At 37.9% G+C, this 18,123-nt stretch overlaps 2 protein-coding genes and 1 non-coding gene across 3 annotated transcripts in view; 2 read left to right on the top strand and 1 right to left on the bottom strand.

Moving 5' to 3' along the window:
* Positions 1 to 12,819, bottom strand: part of Cds2 (CDP-diacylglycerol synthase 2) — a 69,330-nt gene extending 56,511 nt beyond the window's left edge. The window contains exon 1 of the mRNA XM_015482674.2: positions 12,776 to 12,819. Coding sequence (XP_015338160.2) covers positions 12,776 to 12,819 — 44 coding nt within the window. The remainder of the gene's footprint in view (positions 1 to 12,775) is intronic.
* On the top strand, positions 11,947 to 12,018 carry Trnaa-agc. The gene has a single exon. It is a non-coding gene; the product is annotated as a tRNA-Ala (tRNA).
* Positions 12,605 to 17,813, top strand: Pcna (proliferating cell nuclear antigen). The gene is made up of 6 exons (XM_015482669.2): positions 12,605 to 13,038; positions 14,138 to 14,235; positions 14,393 to 14,460; positions 15,311 to 15,505; positions 17,190 to 17,313; positions 17,401 to 17,813. Exons 1-6 carry the CDS (start codon positions 12,818 to 12,820, stop codon positions 17,478 to 17,480), a joined length of 786 nt encoding a protein of 261 aa, XP_015338155.1. The 5' UTR covers positions 12,605 to 12,817; the 3' UTR covers positions 17,481 to 17,813.
* The last annotated feature ends 310 nt before the right edge of the window (positions 17,814 to 18,123 follow it).

Here is an 18,123-nt window from a genome sequence, read left to right as displayed (position 1 = left end):
CGCAGCTCAGCAGCGGCTCGCAGGCCCCTCCGCAGCCCGGTCGCCAGCCCTGGAGCTCCGCCCAGCTTCTCCGCTGCTCTTCCACCGGAGCCGAGAGGACCCGGCCTTCCCAATCGCTCCTCCTCCAGGGAAGAGTTTCGGAGAGAGCGCGCACGCGCACAGCCGCCATCTCTGCCCGGGAGATCCGCCAATAGCGGGAATACACTAGGCAGGCGGGGCAACGGGGCGGGGCGGAGCGGAACAGAGCAGAGAGACGCGCATTGGACAGCACCACAAGGGGGCGGGGAAAACGTGCCTTTCAGAGCGAGATTAGCCAATGGAAACTCCCGCCTAACCGCGAATGTACCGGTTCCGGCGTTCTAGGTCTTGAAAGTAAATGGTTATTGAGGGCAAGAAGCGCCCCAGAGAGGGTCTAGCCTGCAAGAATTCACTGCGCTGGGGTTCCAGGCTTACTTAAGAACCCATTTGTCAGACCTTAAGTGGTGAGGCTCCGTGAGCCAACCTGGTTACGAGGAGGGAATCACGTGAAAATAAAGTGAAACCCAAACTGAAGTCTGTTGTGCATTGCCAAGCAGTCTCTAGGTATGCATAGAGCTGAGTGGGCTATAGTTGGTTTATCTTGTTTAAGCCACACGTCACTTGGCAACGGATGTGATTTTCATTTTACAAATAAGATCATCTTCAGTGTTTCAAATTTCTTATGAGGTTTTGGTTTTGGTTTTGGTCCTGGGGATTGAACACAGGGCCTACTGAATGTTAAACTTGAGCAATATTATTGAGCTATCCCCTCAGCCACTGGATTGCTGTTAAGACGAGTTTGGGAACAGGAATGCTGCCTTTTTTTTTTTTTTAACTGAGGGTCTCCTATGTACCTGACACATCCTAAATACTTCCATTTTTTTTTTTAATTGTTAATGGACCTTTGTTTAATTCATTTATTTATATCCGGTGCTGAGAATCGAACCCAGTACCTCACATATGCAAGACAAGTGCTTTTCCACTGAGCCACAACCCCAGCCCCCTAAATATTTTTTGAGTGGAATTAAAACTTATGAAGGAAAATGACTTAACCAAGGCCTACCTGGTAGAAAATGCCTAGTAAGAAATACAATTCAGAATACAAGCTAACCAACATACATACAGCCTGCCTGAATTCATGAATAGCTGTGTTGCTTGGGCATCACCTTCTATGCTTCCTACTTGCTTCTTTGCAAACAACGCAAAACACGAGTTCTCTATCCTTAATCGTATTGTTATCTAACAATGAGAAAAACTTGCCTTAGAGAAGTTGCAATTTCCTGTTTATAATTTTGACCTGAACTGTGTGGCGTTTGGGGAAAGAAATTGAAGTGGTAACTCCTTCCTAGATGTTTCTTTTTTATCTCTGTTAATAACTGCAACCTGCTAGTTTGCTTCTGTATTCATGCCTGCTCAGCAGCTGTGGCAGGAACCACAGCTGCTTGGAAAGAGGGAAAGGAAATCAAGGCTACTTGCATGGGGAAGTCTTGAAACCTGGTAGGATGTACTGTATAAAAGATAATGAGAACAAAGAACTGTCTTCAGCCTTGAAAAAAACTCCACTGAGCCCACACCAGTGCTGAATAAACCTTGCACTTCTATATACTTCCAAGGGCCACTTGTCTCTTTCCAATGCCATAAAGATTTTCCATATTTTCAGTAACAAAATGAGAATTCTGAAAAAGGCATTATATAATCCTGATTTCTTTCCCCTCTGCCCCCATCCTGCCTCCTGGAGATTAAACCAGGCAAAAGCCCCACCACTGAGCTACTTCCCCCTTCCCCAGCCCTCCTCCCCTACTTCCTTTCTCTTTTTGACAAAGGGGCTCCAGAATTGCCCAGAGTGGCCTCCAACTTGCAATCCTCCTGCCTCAGCCTCCCACATAGTTGGTATTACAGGCGTGAGCCACCAAAACCATCACATATCCTGATCTACATAAGAGTATATTCCCCAGGGGCTGAGGCTATAGCTCAGTGGTAAAGTGCATGCCTTGAAAGTGTGAGGCACTGAGTTCGACCCTCAGCACCACATAAAAATAAATAAAGATACTGTATATCCATCTACAACAAAATTAATATTTTAAAAAAAAGAGTATATTCCCCAATTTTTGAAACAGTGCTTTTAACAAATTTGAAGGTGCCCTGAACTCTGAACTTTGTTTTCTATTTTAAAACGTTGCACAACTACTAGAATATTGTTTTGTTTGTCTGGTTATTATACTGGGATCAAACCCAGGTTCACTCTGCCACTGAGCTACATCCTCAGTCCTTTTTGTAAAAGTTTTGTTTTGAGACTCATGAGGCTGAAGCAGGAGATTTCCAAGTTCGAAGTTAGGCTCAGCAGTTTAGTGAGGCTCAAAGCAATTTAGCAAGACCTTGTCTCCAAATTAAAAAAAAAAAAAAATTAAAGGACTGGGGATACAGCTCAGCGGTAAACCACTCCTGGGTTCACTCCCCAGTACAAAAAAAAAAAAATGTTTATTTTGAGACAGGTCTTGCTAATTTGTCCAGACTGGCTTGAATTTGGACCCTTGTGCTTAGCCTCCCCAATACTTGAGACTACAACATACACCAACATACCCCAAATTTGATTTCTTTTCTGTTCCTTAAATTAACTCTTTTCTTGAAAGTTATTTCTTCCAGGTTTGTGGCATATCTTGTACACAGTGATTTCATTATACTCCTTGTTTAGTTCCATTACTGTTAAATACTGTGTTAACAAAAATAACTAGCATGGGATTCCTAATCCCCAGAATGTTCAGACTGATTGTAAATGGGTAGCTATTGCTATAATTAATTTTATTTCATGATAAAAACAACTCCCCTCATCTTAATATCTGAAAACTGCAATGGTACAAGTGACATGAAAATTCTTGAGTTCCAAGAATAATGATATCATTTCTCTTAGAGGGGAAAACTTATCAAAAATAATTTCTTTAAACTGTACATTTATTTAAGAATTGTGGAAAGGGCTATTGATATAACTCAGTGATAGAGCGCTTCTCTAACATGCACAAGGTCCCCCACCAACTCCAAAAAAAAAAAAAAAAGTTGAAAAACAAAACAGCCTTAACCTGCTTTTTCTAGCTTATCATATTGCATTTTTATTTATCACAGTTTGACAAGTGTTCTCAGATAACTAAAACTTATCCAATTTAATAAAATGACATGCAACATTGAATTGAGAATAGGCAGAATTGTCAAGGTTTCAGGACTGGGGATGTGGTTCAGTGATAGAGCACTTATCTAGCATGTTCAAGGCCCTGGGTTCATTCACAGCACTGAAAAAAATAATCTTCAAAAAATACAAATCCTGTACTTCCATGATCTTACAAGCCTACTAGATTATTAGGTAACTGTATATTATGTATTAGTCTTCTCTCTAATAAGCAAGGTTTTACTTTTTCTAACCAATAAGTCTAGAGGCTCTAAGCACAAATATTTACCTATTTATCACAAATGCTGTAAGAGTACTTTTTGCGGGGGATACTGGTAATTGAACCCAGGAGCACTTTATCACTGAGATACACCCCCAGTCCGTTTTATTTTTTAAATTTTCTTTTCTCTCTCTCTCTCTCTCTCTTTTTTTTTTTTTTTTTNACTAGGATCCCTTTCTTGGGGTTGTACATGACATGCAGTTACACTGGTCATATATTCATATATGAACATAGGAAAGTTATGTCTGATTCATTCCTGTCTTTTCTATTCCCATCCCCCCCTTAACTTCATTCCCCTTTGTCTAATCCAATGAACTTCTGTTCTTCCCTCCCCATCCCCCTTATTGTGTGTTAGCATCCACATATCAGAACATTCAGCCTTTGGTGTTTTGGGACTGGCTTATTTCACTTAGTTTGATAGTCTCCAGTTCCATTCACTTGCAGGCAAAGGCCATAATTTCATTCTTCTTTATGGCTGAGTAATATTCCATTGTGTATAAATACCACATTTTCTTTAACCATTCATCTGTTTAAGGCACCTAGGTTGGAGGAATTGCTATTTTAAGGGACCCAAAAAAGGAAAATTCCCACAAATAGATGAAACTGTTTTATGATGTTATTGTGAAGGGGTTGATTTTGATGCTAAGGATTAAACCCAGGGCCTTGCCCATGCTATTCTATCACAAAGAATAATTGATCACACATAAAGCAAGAAAATGCCAGCATCAAAACTTACAAATGAGTGGCAGGGTCTTGGAAGCAATTCAAGAGACAAAAGAGTAGCACTTTTCAGAAATGCTACATCATCAACACCCTTGACTTCAGAGAGCATGATAGTATATAGAAAAACAACAGGGCTGGAGTTGTGGCTCAAGTGGTAGAGTGCTTCCCTAGCGTGGGTGAGGCACTGGGTTTGATCCTCAGCACCACATAAAAATAAAATAAAGACATTGTATCCACCTAAAAAACTAAAAACTAAATATTTAAAAAAGAAAAACAACAGTATAAGCAACTGGGTAGGAAGTTCTGAATGTAAATAAATAGTATGAATGCCTTAACCTATTTATGATGTTAGAGATCAATCCCAGACCCTCACACATGCTAGGCAAGCATTCTATCATTGAGCACACCCTTTGCCCTCATGTATCTTTTAAATGTATGTACAACAGTGCTATAAGACAATAATGTTTTTTAAAGTATAAACATTCTTTTAATAATTATAAAATATAAATTTTAAATGATAAAGCACTAGATCATAGTTTGGTGGTGTTTTATATTTTGTGCTACATAAAATAATGGTACATCTAATAAAATTCAGTGAATAGATATGTGTGATATAAATAGATACATGCCAGAGGGACAGAATAGAGTAGGGATGCAATATGTACATATATATATATATATATATATATATATATATATATATATAAATAAAATATGTATATATACTACATATATTACATATATATGAATGAAAGATGCCCAACTTTGGTTGGGGGGGGCATCACTCAGTGGTTAGACTACTCATCTAGCATTAGCAAGGCCCTGGGTTCAATCCCTAGCAACACAGAAAAAATAAATAAATAAAAACAAGATCACTAATACTTAAAAGTTAGGAAGATAAGGGGAAATGGGCATGCCCCATACACACAGTATTGACTAGACTATAAATTAAAATCTTTTTTTGCCCTCAATATTGGGAATTGAGTCTGGTACCTTGTGCATAGTATACAAGTGCCCCAGCACTAACTACATCCTAAGCCCTACAACACAATCTTTTTTTGGGGGGTGGGGTGTACTGAGGATTGAACTCAGAGGCACTCGACCACTGAACCAAATCCCCAGCCCTATTTTGTATTTTCTTTAACCATTCATCTGTTTAAGGCACCTAGGTTGGAGGAATTGCTATTTTAAGGGACCCAAAAAAGGAAAATTCCCACAAATAGATGAAACTGTTTTATGATGTTATTGTGAAGGGGTTGATTTTGATGCTAAGGATTAAACCCAGGGCCTTGCCCATGCTATTCTATCACAAAGAATAATTGATCACACATAAAGCAAGAAAATGCCAGCATCAAAACTTACAAATGAGTGGCAGGGTCTTGGAAGCAATTCAAGAGACAAAAGAGTAGCACTTTTCAGAAATGCTACATCATCAACACCCTTGACTTCAGAGAGCATGATAGTATATAGAAAAACAACAGGGCTGGAGTTGTGGCTCAAGTGGTAGAGTGCTTCCCTAGCGTGGGTGAGGCACTGGGTTTGATCCTCAGCACCACATAAAAATAAAATAAAGACATTGTATCCACCTAAAAAACTAAAAACTAAATATTTAAAAAAGAAAAACAACAGTATAAGCAACTGGGTAGGAAGTTCTGAATGTAAATAAATAGTATGAATGCCTTAACCTATTTATGATGTTAGAGATCAATCCCAGACCCTCACACATGCTAGGCAAGCATTCTATCATTGAGCACACCCTTTGCCCTCATGTATCTTTTAAATGTATGTACAACAGTGCTATAAGACAATAATGTTTTTTAAAGTATAAACATTCTTTTAATAATTATAAAATATAAATTTTAAATGATAAAGCACTAGATCATAGTTTGGTGGTGTTTTATATTTTGTGCTACATAAAATAATGGTACATCTAATAAAATTCAGTGAATAGATATGTGTGATATAAATAGATACATGCCAGAGGGACAGAATAGAGTAGGGATGCAATATGTACATATATATATATATATATATATATATATATATATATATATAAATAAAATATGTATATATACTACATATATTACATATATATGAATGAAAGATGCCCAACTTTGGTTGGGGGGNTCACTACCCCTTACTCTTCTTTTATTTTTCAATTTTACTTTCTTCTCTCTCTCTCTCTCTTCCTTTTATTTTTTTTTTTGGTGTGTGTGTATGTGTTACCAGGGATTGATCCCAGAGGTACTTAACCACTGAGCCACATCCCCAGCCATTTTTATATTTTGTTTAGAGACAGGGTCTCTCAAAGTTGCTTAGGGCCTCACTAAATTGCTGAGGCTGACCTTGAACTCACAATCCTCCTGCCTCAACCTCCCCAGCCACTGGGATTACATGTGTTTGCCATGGCATCCAGCTACTTTTTAAATTTTCGAGACAGGGACTTGCTAAATTGCCAAGTCTGGTCTTAAACTTGTCATTCTTCTGCTTCAGCCTCCTGAATTGCAGGTATTACAGGCATGAACCACAGTGCCTGGCTATAATAGTAGTTTTTTTAATCCTGATTATTCATTAGGATTACCTGGGCAGCTTCTAAAAATTACTGTTGGAAGGACCACCCCAGCTCAATTTGAGAATTTCTGGAGACCAAAGGGGAATAGACTTTTTGAAAAACACCCCTAGGTAAGTCTAATAAGGATTGAGAATGACTACTATATGATGTTAATTTTTAAAGAAATTTGACAGGGGCTGGGGTTGTGGCTCAGTGGTAGAGTGCTCGCCTAGCATGCATGAGGCACTGGGTTCCATCCTCAGCACCACATAAAAATAAAATAAAGATACTGTGTCCACCTAAAAATATTTTAAAAAAAGAAATTTGAAAGAAACTACATAAAATAGTTTACAGCATTTTTCTCCCAATATTCATTAATATTTCTACAGTGTAGAAAATATGCCAGGTTTAGTGGCACACAACTGTGATCTCAGTGGCTTGGGAGTCTGAAGCAGAAGGATTATAGGTTTCAGGCAAACTTCAGCAATTTACCAAGGCCCTAAGCATGTTCGGTAGTTAAGCATCCCTGGCTCAATCCCCAGTACCAAAAATAAATAAATAATAAGAAATCATAAGAAAGGCTTCAGATGTCACTCAGTGGTAAAGTACCCCTAGGTTCAATCCCTGGTACCAAAAATAATAATAATAATAATAAATAAAACTTAAAAAGTGTAGAAAATACAGAAAAGCATAATGGAAAAAAACTAAAATTATTTGTAGTATCATCAGCCACAGATAATTGCTGTCAATATTTATATTCTTGGAGCTGGGGCTGTACCTCAGTGGTAGAGCACCTGCCTTGACGTGTGAGGCACTGGGTTTGATCCTCAGCACCACATAAAAATAAATAAAGCTATTGTGTCCATCTACAACTAAAATTTTTTTGAATATTTATATTCTTACCTTTCCATTCCATTTTCTATGTACATATATAGAGATAATAACAGTTTCAGAAAATTAGAAAACCTTTATTTATGTTGTTTTATAACATGAATTTTCTCTTTATCCTTAAATACTTTTTAAGAATGGTAATTTAAAGGCTGGGTAATACTCCATCTTACAGATTTACCTGCTAACAAAAGCAAATATATGTGGGTGCAGGGGCACCTACATCTAATCACAGATACTTGGATTCTGAGACAGGATGATTGCACAGGGTCAGCCTCAAAAATTTAGCAAGACCCTATCTCAAAATAAAAAAAAAAAAAAAAGGTTTTGGATGTAGCTCAGTGGTAAAGCACCTGTGGGTTCAATCCCCAGTATTGGGGCTGGAGGTGGGGAAGGGGGAGGAGTGGGAAGAGGAGGGAGATAAGGAGAAATTGTTAATCTTTAAAGATATCTCCAATTTGGACGGATTAATGATCATGTAAGAAACATTATTAAATATGCTTGATCTTGGGAACTACCTCTGATTACTTCCTTAGGAAAAAGTCCTAGAGATTTAATTTCTATATCAAAAAAAAATAGACACAAGTGTACATTTACATAAAAGAATAAAATCTTATGGGGTTAGGGCTGGTGCTCAGTAGTGGAGCGCTTGCCTAGCACATGTGAGGCACTGGGTTCAATTCTCAGCACCACATATAAATAATGAATAAAGGTCCATCGACATTTGAAAAAAAAGAATAAAATCTTAAAATACAATTCTAAGACTTTTGATACACATTTTCAAATTCCTAACAAAAAAATTGCATCAATTTGTATTCCTACTCACATTGAATAAAAGTGCCCATTTCTGCCAGGCATGGTGGTACACACCTATAATCCCAGCAACTCAAAAGACTAAAGCAGGAAGATCACAGGTTTGTACTTAACTATGGCCTAGTCAGTCAATCACTTAATTGGTCATAACTTAACTAGTTAATTGTTTACAGCTTAATTAGATCATTGATCTTCTGCAACCAACCAAAGCTTACTTACTATGATTAAACTCTATATTGGTTTGGTTTGTTGGGCCCTGATCAGGTGCCTGGTCCAAATACATGGCCTCTTACAAAATCCAGTTTTTTTGTTTTGTTTCAGTTTTGTATGTTTGTTTTTTGTTTTGTTTTGATTTTTGACACAGGGTCTCACTAAGTTGCTTAGGCTGGCTTCAAACTTAAGATTTTCCTGTCTCAGTTCCCCTAGTCACTGGGATTACAGGGATGCAGCACAGGCCCAGCTCAAAATCTTAATACTTTTATCAGTTTGAGTTGTGTCCTCTAACACTGAAACCTAACGTCTATTCATCAGTGCTGTGTTCCTAGGCACACTAAACTTCTATATCCATTCCTTATGTTTTATGGAGTTTTTCCTTTTACATTTAGAAACTCACTGTAAGGTCTCATAAATATTTACTAAATATATAATTTCAATTCTTATTCGGCTTATATTTATTTGAATTTTTAAAACTAACTTGAATTTGATGAATCATTATTATTCTTTTCTAAAATTTCAACCCATCATTTGATAAAAATGTACTTAATCCATTCTCCCGTTGATTGAATAGTACTTTTACTAAATGTTAAAGTAAAGTGACCCCTTTAAAATGCAAATGGGATCATGTAAAAGACCTGCTTTTGAGAACTTTTTTCTTATACTTACAGAGAGCCTACAAAGTCCTGTGTGATCTCTATCTTGCTTTTCTTTGCCAACCTCACCTTCATTACTTCCCTATGTTTCAGTATGCTGTGGATATATCAACCTCTGTAATCTACAACACACCACTGACTGCATACCTTCTAAGCATGCCTACATTTTTCTTTTTCTTTCTTTTTTTCTTTTTCAGTGCTAGAGATCAAACCTATGGCCTAGTTTATGCTAGGCAAGGGCTCTACATTATACTCCTAGCCTTAATATCCACCTTTTAATCATGATTTTCTCTCTGCCTAGAATGCTTGTTCTTACTCTCCTAGCTTCTCTGATAAAATCTACTTTCTCAGAGAGGCCTTCTTTGACCACAGGTCATAGCCATTTTTAAGTCCTCATTTTAATAGATTCATATGCATCGTCGGTACAATGCCAGTGGAGTTTGTCACTTAAAATGTCTTCAAGGAGCAGGTGTAGTTCAGTGGTAAAGCATGTGCTCAGCATGTGTGAGTCCCTGGGCTCAGTTCTCAGCATTAAAAAAGAAAAAATATTCAGACTGATTGTGATATGGCATTAAACCAAAATATTGTGTAAATCCAGAACACTAAAACAGAATAGCAAAAGAATATAAATTCATTATGAGTGAAACAAATGTTTCTCCCTAGAAGAATGAACGTATTCCAAAGAAGCTACTATTTGTTTTTGGTAGGAGGAATGTGTTTAATATTATTTTTAATAACTGTGGCTATTCATCTTTCTTTTAAAATTGTTCTTTTTAGATAGTAGAGTGTATTTTGACATATTCTATATACATCTAATATAACTTGTTCTAACTAGGATCCCTTTCTTGGGGTTGTACATGACATGCAGTTACACTGGTCATATATTCATATATGAACATAGGAAAGTTATGTCTGATTCATTCCTGTCTTTTCTATTCCCATCCCCCCCTTAACTTCATTCCCCTTTGTCTAATCCAATGAACTTCTGTTCTTCCCTCCCCATCCCCCTTATTGTGTGTTAGCATCCACATATCAGAACATTCAGCCTTTGGTGTTTTGGGACTGGCTTATTTCACTTAGTTTGATAGTCTCCAGTTCCATTCACTTGCAGGCAAAGGCCATAATTTCATTCTTCTTTATGGCTGAGTAATATTCCATTGTGTATAAATACCACATTTTCTTTAACCATTCATCTGTTTAAGGCACCTAGGTTGGAGGAATTGCTATTTTAAGGGACCCAAAAAAGGAAAATTCCCACAAATAGATGAAACTGTTTTATGATGTTATTGTGAAGGGGTTGATTTTGATGCTAAGGATTAAACCCAGGGCCTTGCCCATGCTATTCTATCACAAAGAATAATTGATCACACATAAAGCAAGAAAATGCCAGCATCAAAACTTACAAATGAGTGGCAGGGTCTTGGAAGCAATTCAAGAGACAAAAGAGTAGCACTTTTCAGAAATGCTACATCATCAACACCCTTGACTTCAGAGAGCATGATAGTATATAGAAAAACAACAGGGCTGGAGTTGTGGCTCAAGTGGTAGAGTGCTTCCCTAGCGTGGGTGAGGCACTGGGTTTGATCCTCAGCACCACATAAAAATAAAATAAAGACATTGTATCCACCTAAAAAACTAAAAACTAAATATTTAAAAAAGAAAAACAACAGTATAAGCAACTGGGTAGGAAGTTCTGAATGTAAATAAATAGTATGAATGCCTTAACCTATTTATGATGTTAGAGATCAATCCCAGACCCTCACACATGCTAGGCAAGCATTCTATCATTGAGCACACCCTTTGCCCTCATGTATCTTTTAAATGTATGTACAACAGTGCTATAAGACAATAATGTTTTTTAAAGTATAAACATTCTTTTAATAATTATAAAATATAAATTTTAAATGATAAAGCACTAGATCATAGTTTGGTGGTGTTTTATATTTTGTGCTACATAAAATAATGGTACATCTAATAAAATTCAGTGAATAGATATGTGTGATATAAATAGATACATGCCAGAGGGACAGAATAGAGTAGGGATGCAATATGTACATATATATATATATATATATATATATATATATATATATATAAATAAAATATGTATATATACTACATATATTACATATATATGAATGAAAGATGCCCAACTTTGGTTGGGGGGGGCATCACTCAGTGGTTAGACTACTCATCTAGCATTAGCAAGGCCCTGGGTTCAATCCCTAGCAACACAGAAAAAATAAATAAATAAAAACAAGATCACTAATACTTAAAAGTTAGGAAGATAAGGGGAAATGGGCATGCCCCATACACACAGTATTGACTAGACTATAAATTAAAATCTTTTTTTGCCCTCAATATTGGGAATTGAGTCTGGTACCTTGTGCATAGTATACAAGTGCCCCAGCACTAACTACATCCTAAGCCCTACAACACAATCTTTTTTTGGGGGGTGGGGTGTACTGAGGATTGAACTCAGAGGCACTCGACCACTGAACCAAATCCCCAGCCCTATTTTGTATTTTCTTTAGAGACAGGATCTTTAAATAAATAGGTTACATATATGGAATATTATGTATCTTTTATGTATGGAATGTATTATGAATGGAATACATAATACTAATATAGATACTAATATAGGGGCTGTGGTGTGGTTCAGTGGCAGAGCGCTCGCCTAGCACGTGCGAAGTCCTGAGTTCGATCCTCAGCACCACATAGAAATAAATAAAGATGTTGTGTCCAATGACAACTAAAAAATAAATATTAAAAAAAGAGATACTAATATAGATCATATGTACATGACATGAATTAAGTACTTTGCAGAAGTGTTTACGGTATAAACGTATTTTTTAAAAAAAATTATAGAAAAAAAACAGACTGTGTAAACAACTGATTGACTATATGAGGTTGGTAGTGAGAAGTGGTAGATATGAAGCCTAGGAACTCTGGATAATGAAGATAACTGAGCATCTGTTTATTGCTTGACATTTTGAGAATAGCATCACCACTGTAGTAGCAAAATTAAAGTGCACTCTTTGGGGGTTGGGGGACTTAGGTTGATCCGGACCCAGACCTGGCACGGACTAGTCTCGTGCCCAAGTTTAGCAACCAGGCAAAACGCACAGAGAAAGGCTAGACTGCTCAGTCAACCTCCAAAAGGACGCTCGAAAGGGGAGCAGCATTCCTGTCCGGCTCCTGCGCATATGTTGTCCAACAGAGGTTAGGGAGGGTGGGGTTTGAGCGTATCCGAGATACAATTGGTCCTAGGGTCTCCCCGCCCAGAAGTTGGGCGGGGCAGCGTGGTGACGTCGCAACGCGGGGCGCAGGAGCAGAGAGCGCGCGCTTGCGGACGCGGCGGCATTAAACGGTTGCAGGCGCGGCGCACTGGTCGTCGTCTTCTCTAGTCTCAGACGCCGCCGTGTTTGCCCGCTCTCTCTGGGCCTCGGGAAGCCTAAACTCCGGCTAGACCTTACTGATTTTCACTCAGCTGTAGCTGCGTCGTAGACTTCGCCACCATGTTCGAGGCGCGTCTGGTCCAGGGATCCATCTTGAAGAAGGTGCTCGAAGCGCTCAAGGACCTCATCAACGAGGCCTGCTGGGACATCAGCTCTGGTGGTGTAAACCTTCAGAGTATGGACTCGTCCCATGTCTCCTTGGTGCAGCTCACCCTGCGCTCCGAGGGCTTCGACACCTACCGCTGTGACCGCAACCTGGCCATGGGTGTGAACCTCACCAGGTGAGTTTCAGGGCCGCGGGGAATCGGGCCCTGGCTCTCCTGCAGCCCCTGCTCTTGGCGGGAGCGCCTCCAAATCGGGCCCTCATTGGATGGCGTTGGCCATCTGCGACTTCTCATTGGCCTGTGATGCCGGAGGCGGGACCCACTGGAGCGCGCGGTTCAGAAAAGCCCGCGCTGGCAGCCGAGCGAGCCGGCTTTTTTCCGCGCCAAAGTCACAAAGCCATGGTGGTGGCGGGAAAATGACAATCTTTGCCCCATTGCCTGAAAAAAAGACTGTTTCAAGTTCTCTGCTCACTAAATTCCCGCAACCTTGAATGGGACATTTAAGGTCCTGATTGACTTTAAACGCCTATAACGTGCCCTACTGAAAATGTGTCACTCTGTATAGGGGCAATAGGTTGTTTCTACTCTTTATTTATTATTAAAGTCGCAGTGACTATTTTCAGCTCCAGAACTTGTGGGAAAATTTATCCAGAGTAGTGCCTATCTAGTGCACATGTATGTTTTCATTTAGAGAAGATTTATGAGAAATATTGACTTATAATACAAGCAGTATTTTAATAGGTCTATTAGATTTTCCCCCCTTTCTGTGTTGAGGATCAAACACAGGGCTCTGCCGTGTGCTAGGCAAGCATTCTTACCACTGAGTTACACCCCCAACGCTAATCCCCACTCCTCCCTTCTGGGGATTGAACTCCGGTGCACTGCCATTGAGCTACATCTCGAGCCCTATTATATTTTTGACACAGGATCTCATTAAGTTGCCGAGGATGGCCTAGAATTTGTGATCCTCCTGTTTTGGCCTCATAAGTTGCTGGAATTGCAGGCATGTACCACCACACCTGGCCCTAGATCATTTTTAATGATCATTGTGGTCTGACAATTTACCCGCTGAAAGGATTTATAATTCAGAAAATGCTCTGATTTATACTCGGATGAAATTGCTGGTGTTAGTATGTTTAAGGCACTGGGGTCAAACTCAGCACCTAATGCATGTTAGACAAGTCTCCACTACAAAGCAGTATATCTAGACAAGAAATCTGATTCTTGAGCAGGTGTTATTGATTTTAAATCCTGTGTCTTTTGTCTTGTATTGTAGCATGTCCAAAATACTAAAATGTGCTGGCAATGAAGACATTATTACATTAAGGGCTGAAGATAATGCGGATACATTGGCGCTAGTATTTGAAGCACCGAGTAAGTTGTACCTTTTTACTGAATTATACAAAATTACTGTCAGTTATGTCAGTGATTCTCAAAGCTGTGAATATTTTGAGAATGTCTATAGTGGTTATAAAGTATAACATCCTAGTTATGAACACTTTTTTCAGTAACATTTGCTTTCTTTTGTTAGATCAAGAGAAAGTTTCAGATTATGAAATGAAGTTAATGGACTTAGATGTTGAACAACTTGGAATTCCAGTGAGTATCAGTTTCTGATTATGGAGTACCATATAGTCGTGATAATTAATGTAAAATATGAATATAATAATTTAAAGCCTACTTCCTAACAGAACTTTTTATAGAAGCATATCAGCTGGTTCATGGTCCAAACCAGATTTTAGTATTAACCTTATTAATATCAAAGGAGAGAAGAGATGTTGGGATATTTAAAATGTCTAATATACTATTTTCTTCTTTCTTTTAGAATGCAACTAAATTCTGTGTCATAAAATAGTGTCTTTTTTTTTTTTTTATTTGCATACCTCCTGCCTCAACTTAGCTGGGATTACAGGCATGTGCCACTGCATCCTGATTTGTAATGTTCTCTTGATTTAGGCCTGGAAGATGATCATGAGGGGGTTCTTGTTCATTGGATAGTGGAATATATTAGGAAATTACAATGAGCTGGGCACAGCAGCCTCCTATAATCCCAGCTATTCAGGAAGCTGAGGCAAGAGGATTACAAATTTTAGGCCAGCCTGAGCAACTTAGTGAGATTGTCTCAAAAATTTTTGAGCATTAATAAAAAGGCTAGGGATATGACCCATTGGCAGAACACACCTGAGTTCAGTTCCTAGCACTGGGGGCAGGGATGGGAATTATATAGTGAGTAATATTTCAAAGTAATCAGAAAGTCTTTAGCTTTTCTTAAAATATCACATCTTAAAGTGAGGATGCCAGGTCTTTACATTTACAGCATTAATGTTATCTTTTTTTTGGCAGTGCCTGGGGATCAAACCCAGAACCTCAAATGTGCTAGGCAAGTAGTGCTCTACCATTGAGCCAGGTCTCAGCCCTAACTTTTGAGATTTTTTTGTTTTGCTCATAGGAACAAGAGTACAGTTGTGTAGTAAAGATGCCTTCTGGTGAATTTGCACGTATATGCCGAGACCTCAGTCATATTGGAGATGCTGTTGTCATATCCTGTGCAAAAGATGGAGTGAAATTTTCTGCAAGTGGAGAACTTGGAAATGGAAACATTAAGTTGTCTCAAACAAGTAATGTTGATAAAGAAGAGGAAGCTGTAAGTAATAAAATTAAATTTCTATTTAAGTAAATAGAAATTTTTGAAGAAAGTTTTACTGTTTACCACTAGTTTATTTGCCAAAATTAAAGGAAAAAAACTGTAAATAGTTCGTGAAAACTGAAAGATACTGTTGAAATTGGCAAGTGCCATTTAATTTAAAATTACATCTGTGAAAAGGGAGTGCAAATTCAGCACTTTTACAAACCACAAAATAACGGCGTGTGGATAAAAACCATACATTCTCTAAAGTTAGGATTGATACAACCTTTAGCTTTCTGGAGATGCTTACTCTGCATTTCTCAAATTAGGCTGGGATAGCAACTCAACAGAAGGATGGATTGGGATGAAAGTCCAGCTGTAACTAGCTCCCCATTAGTACTATTAGTTGTATGTATTGTAGGTTCAGTTGTTAGCTCATTTTGAAGGTAGAAAAGCAAAAAGCGCAAGATTAAGAGACAATTTAGACTAAGTGACCTGGTGTCAGAATCAAACTTAAATGAGAGTATTTTTCTCATTAAGGCCAGAACATACACTTCATAAAACTTGGAAAGAACTGCGATAAATGCTGAATATTGATTAGCGTTGAATACTTAAGCTTTTTTTTTTTTTTTTCCCAGTTTGAGAGAGTGCCTAGAGAAGCCTCATTTAACCAAAACATAAAGAACTCTAGGTCTGAGGGCTTAGTCCAGTGGTACAGCAATTTCCTGATATGCACCAAGTTCTGGGATCAATTCCTAGCACCACAAAAAGGAAAAAAAAAAATGTGTGTTTACACACACACACCCCAACATTTTTAAAAGCCTTACATATCATATCCAAGAAAATAATGTATAAGGAATTTTTAAGCATTCACCTTCCCCTGGTTATTTCAGAACAGTTTGTTTAAATTGGAATTTTAAGTATTTTTTTAGTTGTAGATGGACACACTATATTTCTTTATTTTTATGTGATGCTGAGGATCAAACCCAGGGCCTCACACGTGGCAAGGCAGGTGCTCTACCACTGAGCCCCAGGCCCAAATCAGGATTTTAATAAGGTTCATACATTGAAATTTGTTGACATTGCCCTTAACTTTCATTTTACCTATTGGTTAACTCTTGAGCTTTTTTTCCCTCTCCATTTACAATCTTTTAGTTAAAACTAGATTATTTGTTTTAGAGTTTTCTTAAGTGTGAATTTTGCCAGTTGTATCCCTGTGTGTCAGTTAATATGTGTGTCCACCCTGTATTTTCTGTAAATCAGTAGCTACAGGTCTCAAGCTTGATGACATTCAAAGTGTTCTCTTGTTTGTTTTGAGGTTGGGAGAGCCAGAATACTTTAGATGGTGGTATGTATCTTCAGTAGGAGACACAAGGCGAATGGATGTCTTTTTTGGAATGTTAGCTATCATCTAGAGTTGTTGTCATTAGGGTTTGCAAAGCTGAAATATAATAGTTTATTTCATTCCTCCTATTTCTTTATTAGCTGATTTGTTTATTAGGAATATTTTCATTAAGAGAAGTTTTCCCATTATTACATTTTAGTTGATGGTTTATATAGGAAAGATAAGCCAAATACTTTTTGGGGGGGAGTCCTTAAATTCACTTCAGAGTACTCTTCAAAGTTACCAATAGAGGTGTTTATTATGGCCTACAACTTTCTTGGTGTTTTTCAACATGACAAATCTTGTTTTCTCCTGTAGGTTACCATAGAGATGAATGAGCCAGTTCAGCTAACTTTTGCACTGAGGTACCTGAACTTCTTTACGAAAGCCACTCCACTCTCTCCTACAGTAACACTCAGTATGTCTGCAGATGTACCCCTTGGTAAGATGATAATAAATTTGAACTTTGTTTTGTAGGTAGTGTATTTGATACTGCCCTTCAGTAATTCACTATTTTCTTGTCTTTCAGTTGTAGAGTATAAAATTGCTGACATGGGACATTTAAAGTATTATTTGGCTCCCAAGATCGAGGATGAAGAAGGATCTTAGGCATTCTTAAAATCTGAGGAAATAAAACTAAGCTCTTTGAGAACTGCTTCTAAAATGCCATCATGTACTGAAAGTCTTTTCTGTCACCAAATTTGTAACTGAGTACATATGTAGATAATGTTTTCTGTAAATAACCTATTTTTCCCCTTCCATCCTCTACAGCTTAAGAATAAAATCCAAAGTCAAATCTGGTTTTGTTAACCTAGAAATACTTCTTTCTGCCTTACATAGAAATACTTCTGGTGATTTTTATAACAAAAAGGTCTTGACTTTAAATGCAGTTTTAAGAATTTTTTTTCGATTTAAATAAAGTTATCTGAATTTCAGATGTCACAGGAAAGTGTCTTCATTTGAACCATGATGGGCTGCAAATGTCTTACCATTTTATGTAAATATGGCTTTTTTTTTTTTTTTTTTTTGGAGTCTACAGCATCCTGGTATAATTACATTAAGAAGAAGATGGCAATAAATATTTCTTTTATGTTTAGTAGACTCAATGACTAGTTTCTATCGTACTTGCACTGAGTTCATTTTCTGGATGTTAATAACTCATCATATTTAGTTGGTATTCACTACCTACTCTGCCAGTACATGGGGAAGGAAATAGGCTGCAAAGGTGTCTGGAACTTTGGCGGGGGTGGAA

This window comes from Marmota marmota, unplaced genomic scaffold (genome assembly GCF_001458135.2).
Source record: "Marmota marmota marmota unplaced genomic scaffold, marMar, whole genome shotgun sequence".
Taxonomy (NCBI): Eukaryota; Metazoa; Chordata; class Mammalia; order Rodentia; family Sciuridae; genus Marmota; species Marmota marmota.
The sequence above is the reverse complement of the archived record's forward strand: the minus strand, read 5'-3'. Positions and strand labels throughout refer to the sequence as shown.

Coding starts and splice junctions, on each gene's coding strand:
- Pcna (XM_015482669.2), top strand. CDS start 12,818: ATGTTCGAGGCGCGTCTGGTCCAGGGATCCATCTTGAAGAAGGTGCTC. Junction 14,236..14,392: donor GCTAGTATTTGAAGCACCGA/GTAAGTTGTACC, acceptor TTCTTTTGTTAG/ATCAAGAGAAAGTTTCAGAT. Junction 14,461..15,310: donor TTGAACAACTTGGAATTCCA/GTGAGTATCAGT, acceptor TTTTGCTCATAG/GAACAAGAGTACAGTTGTGT.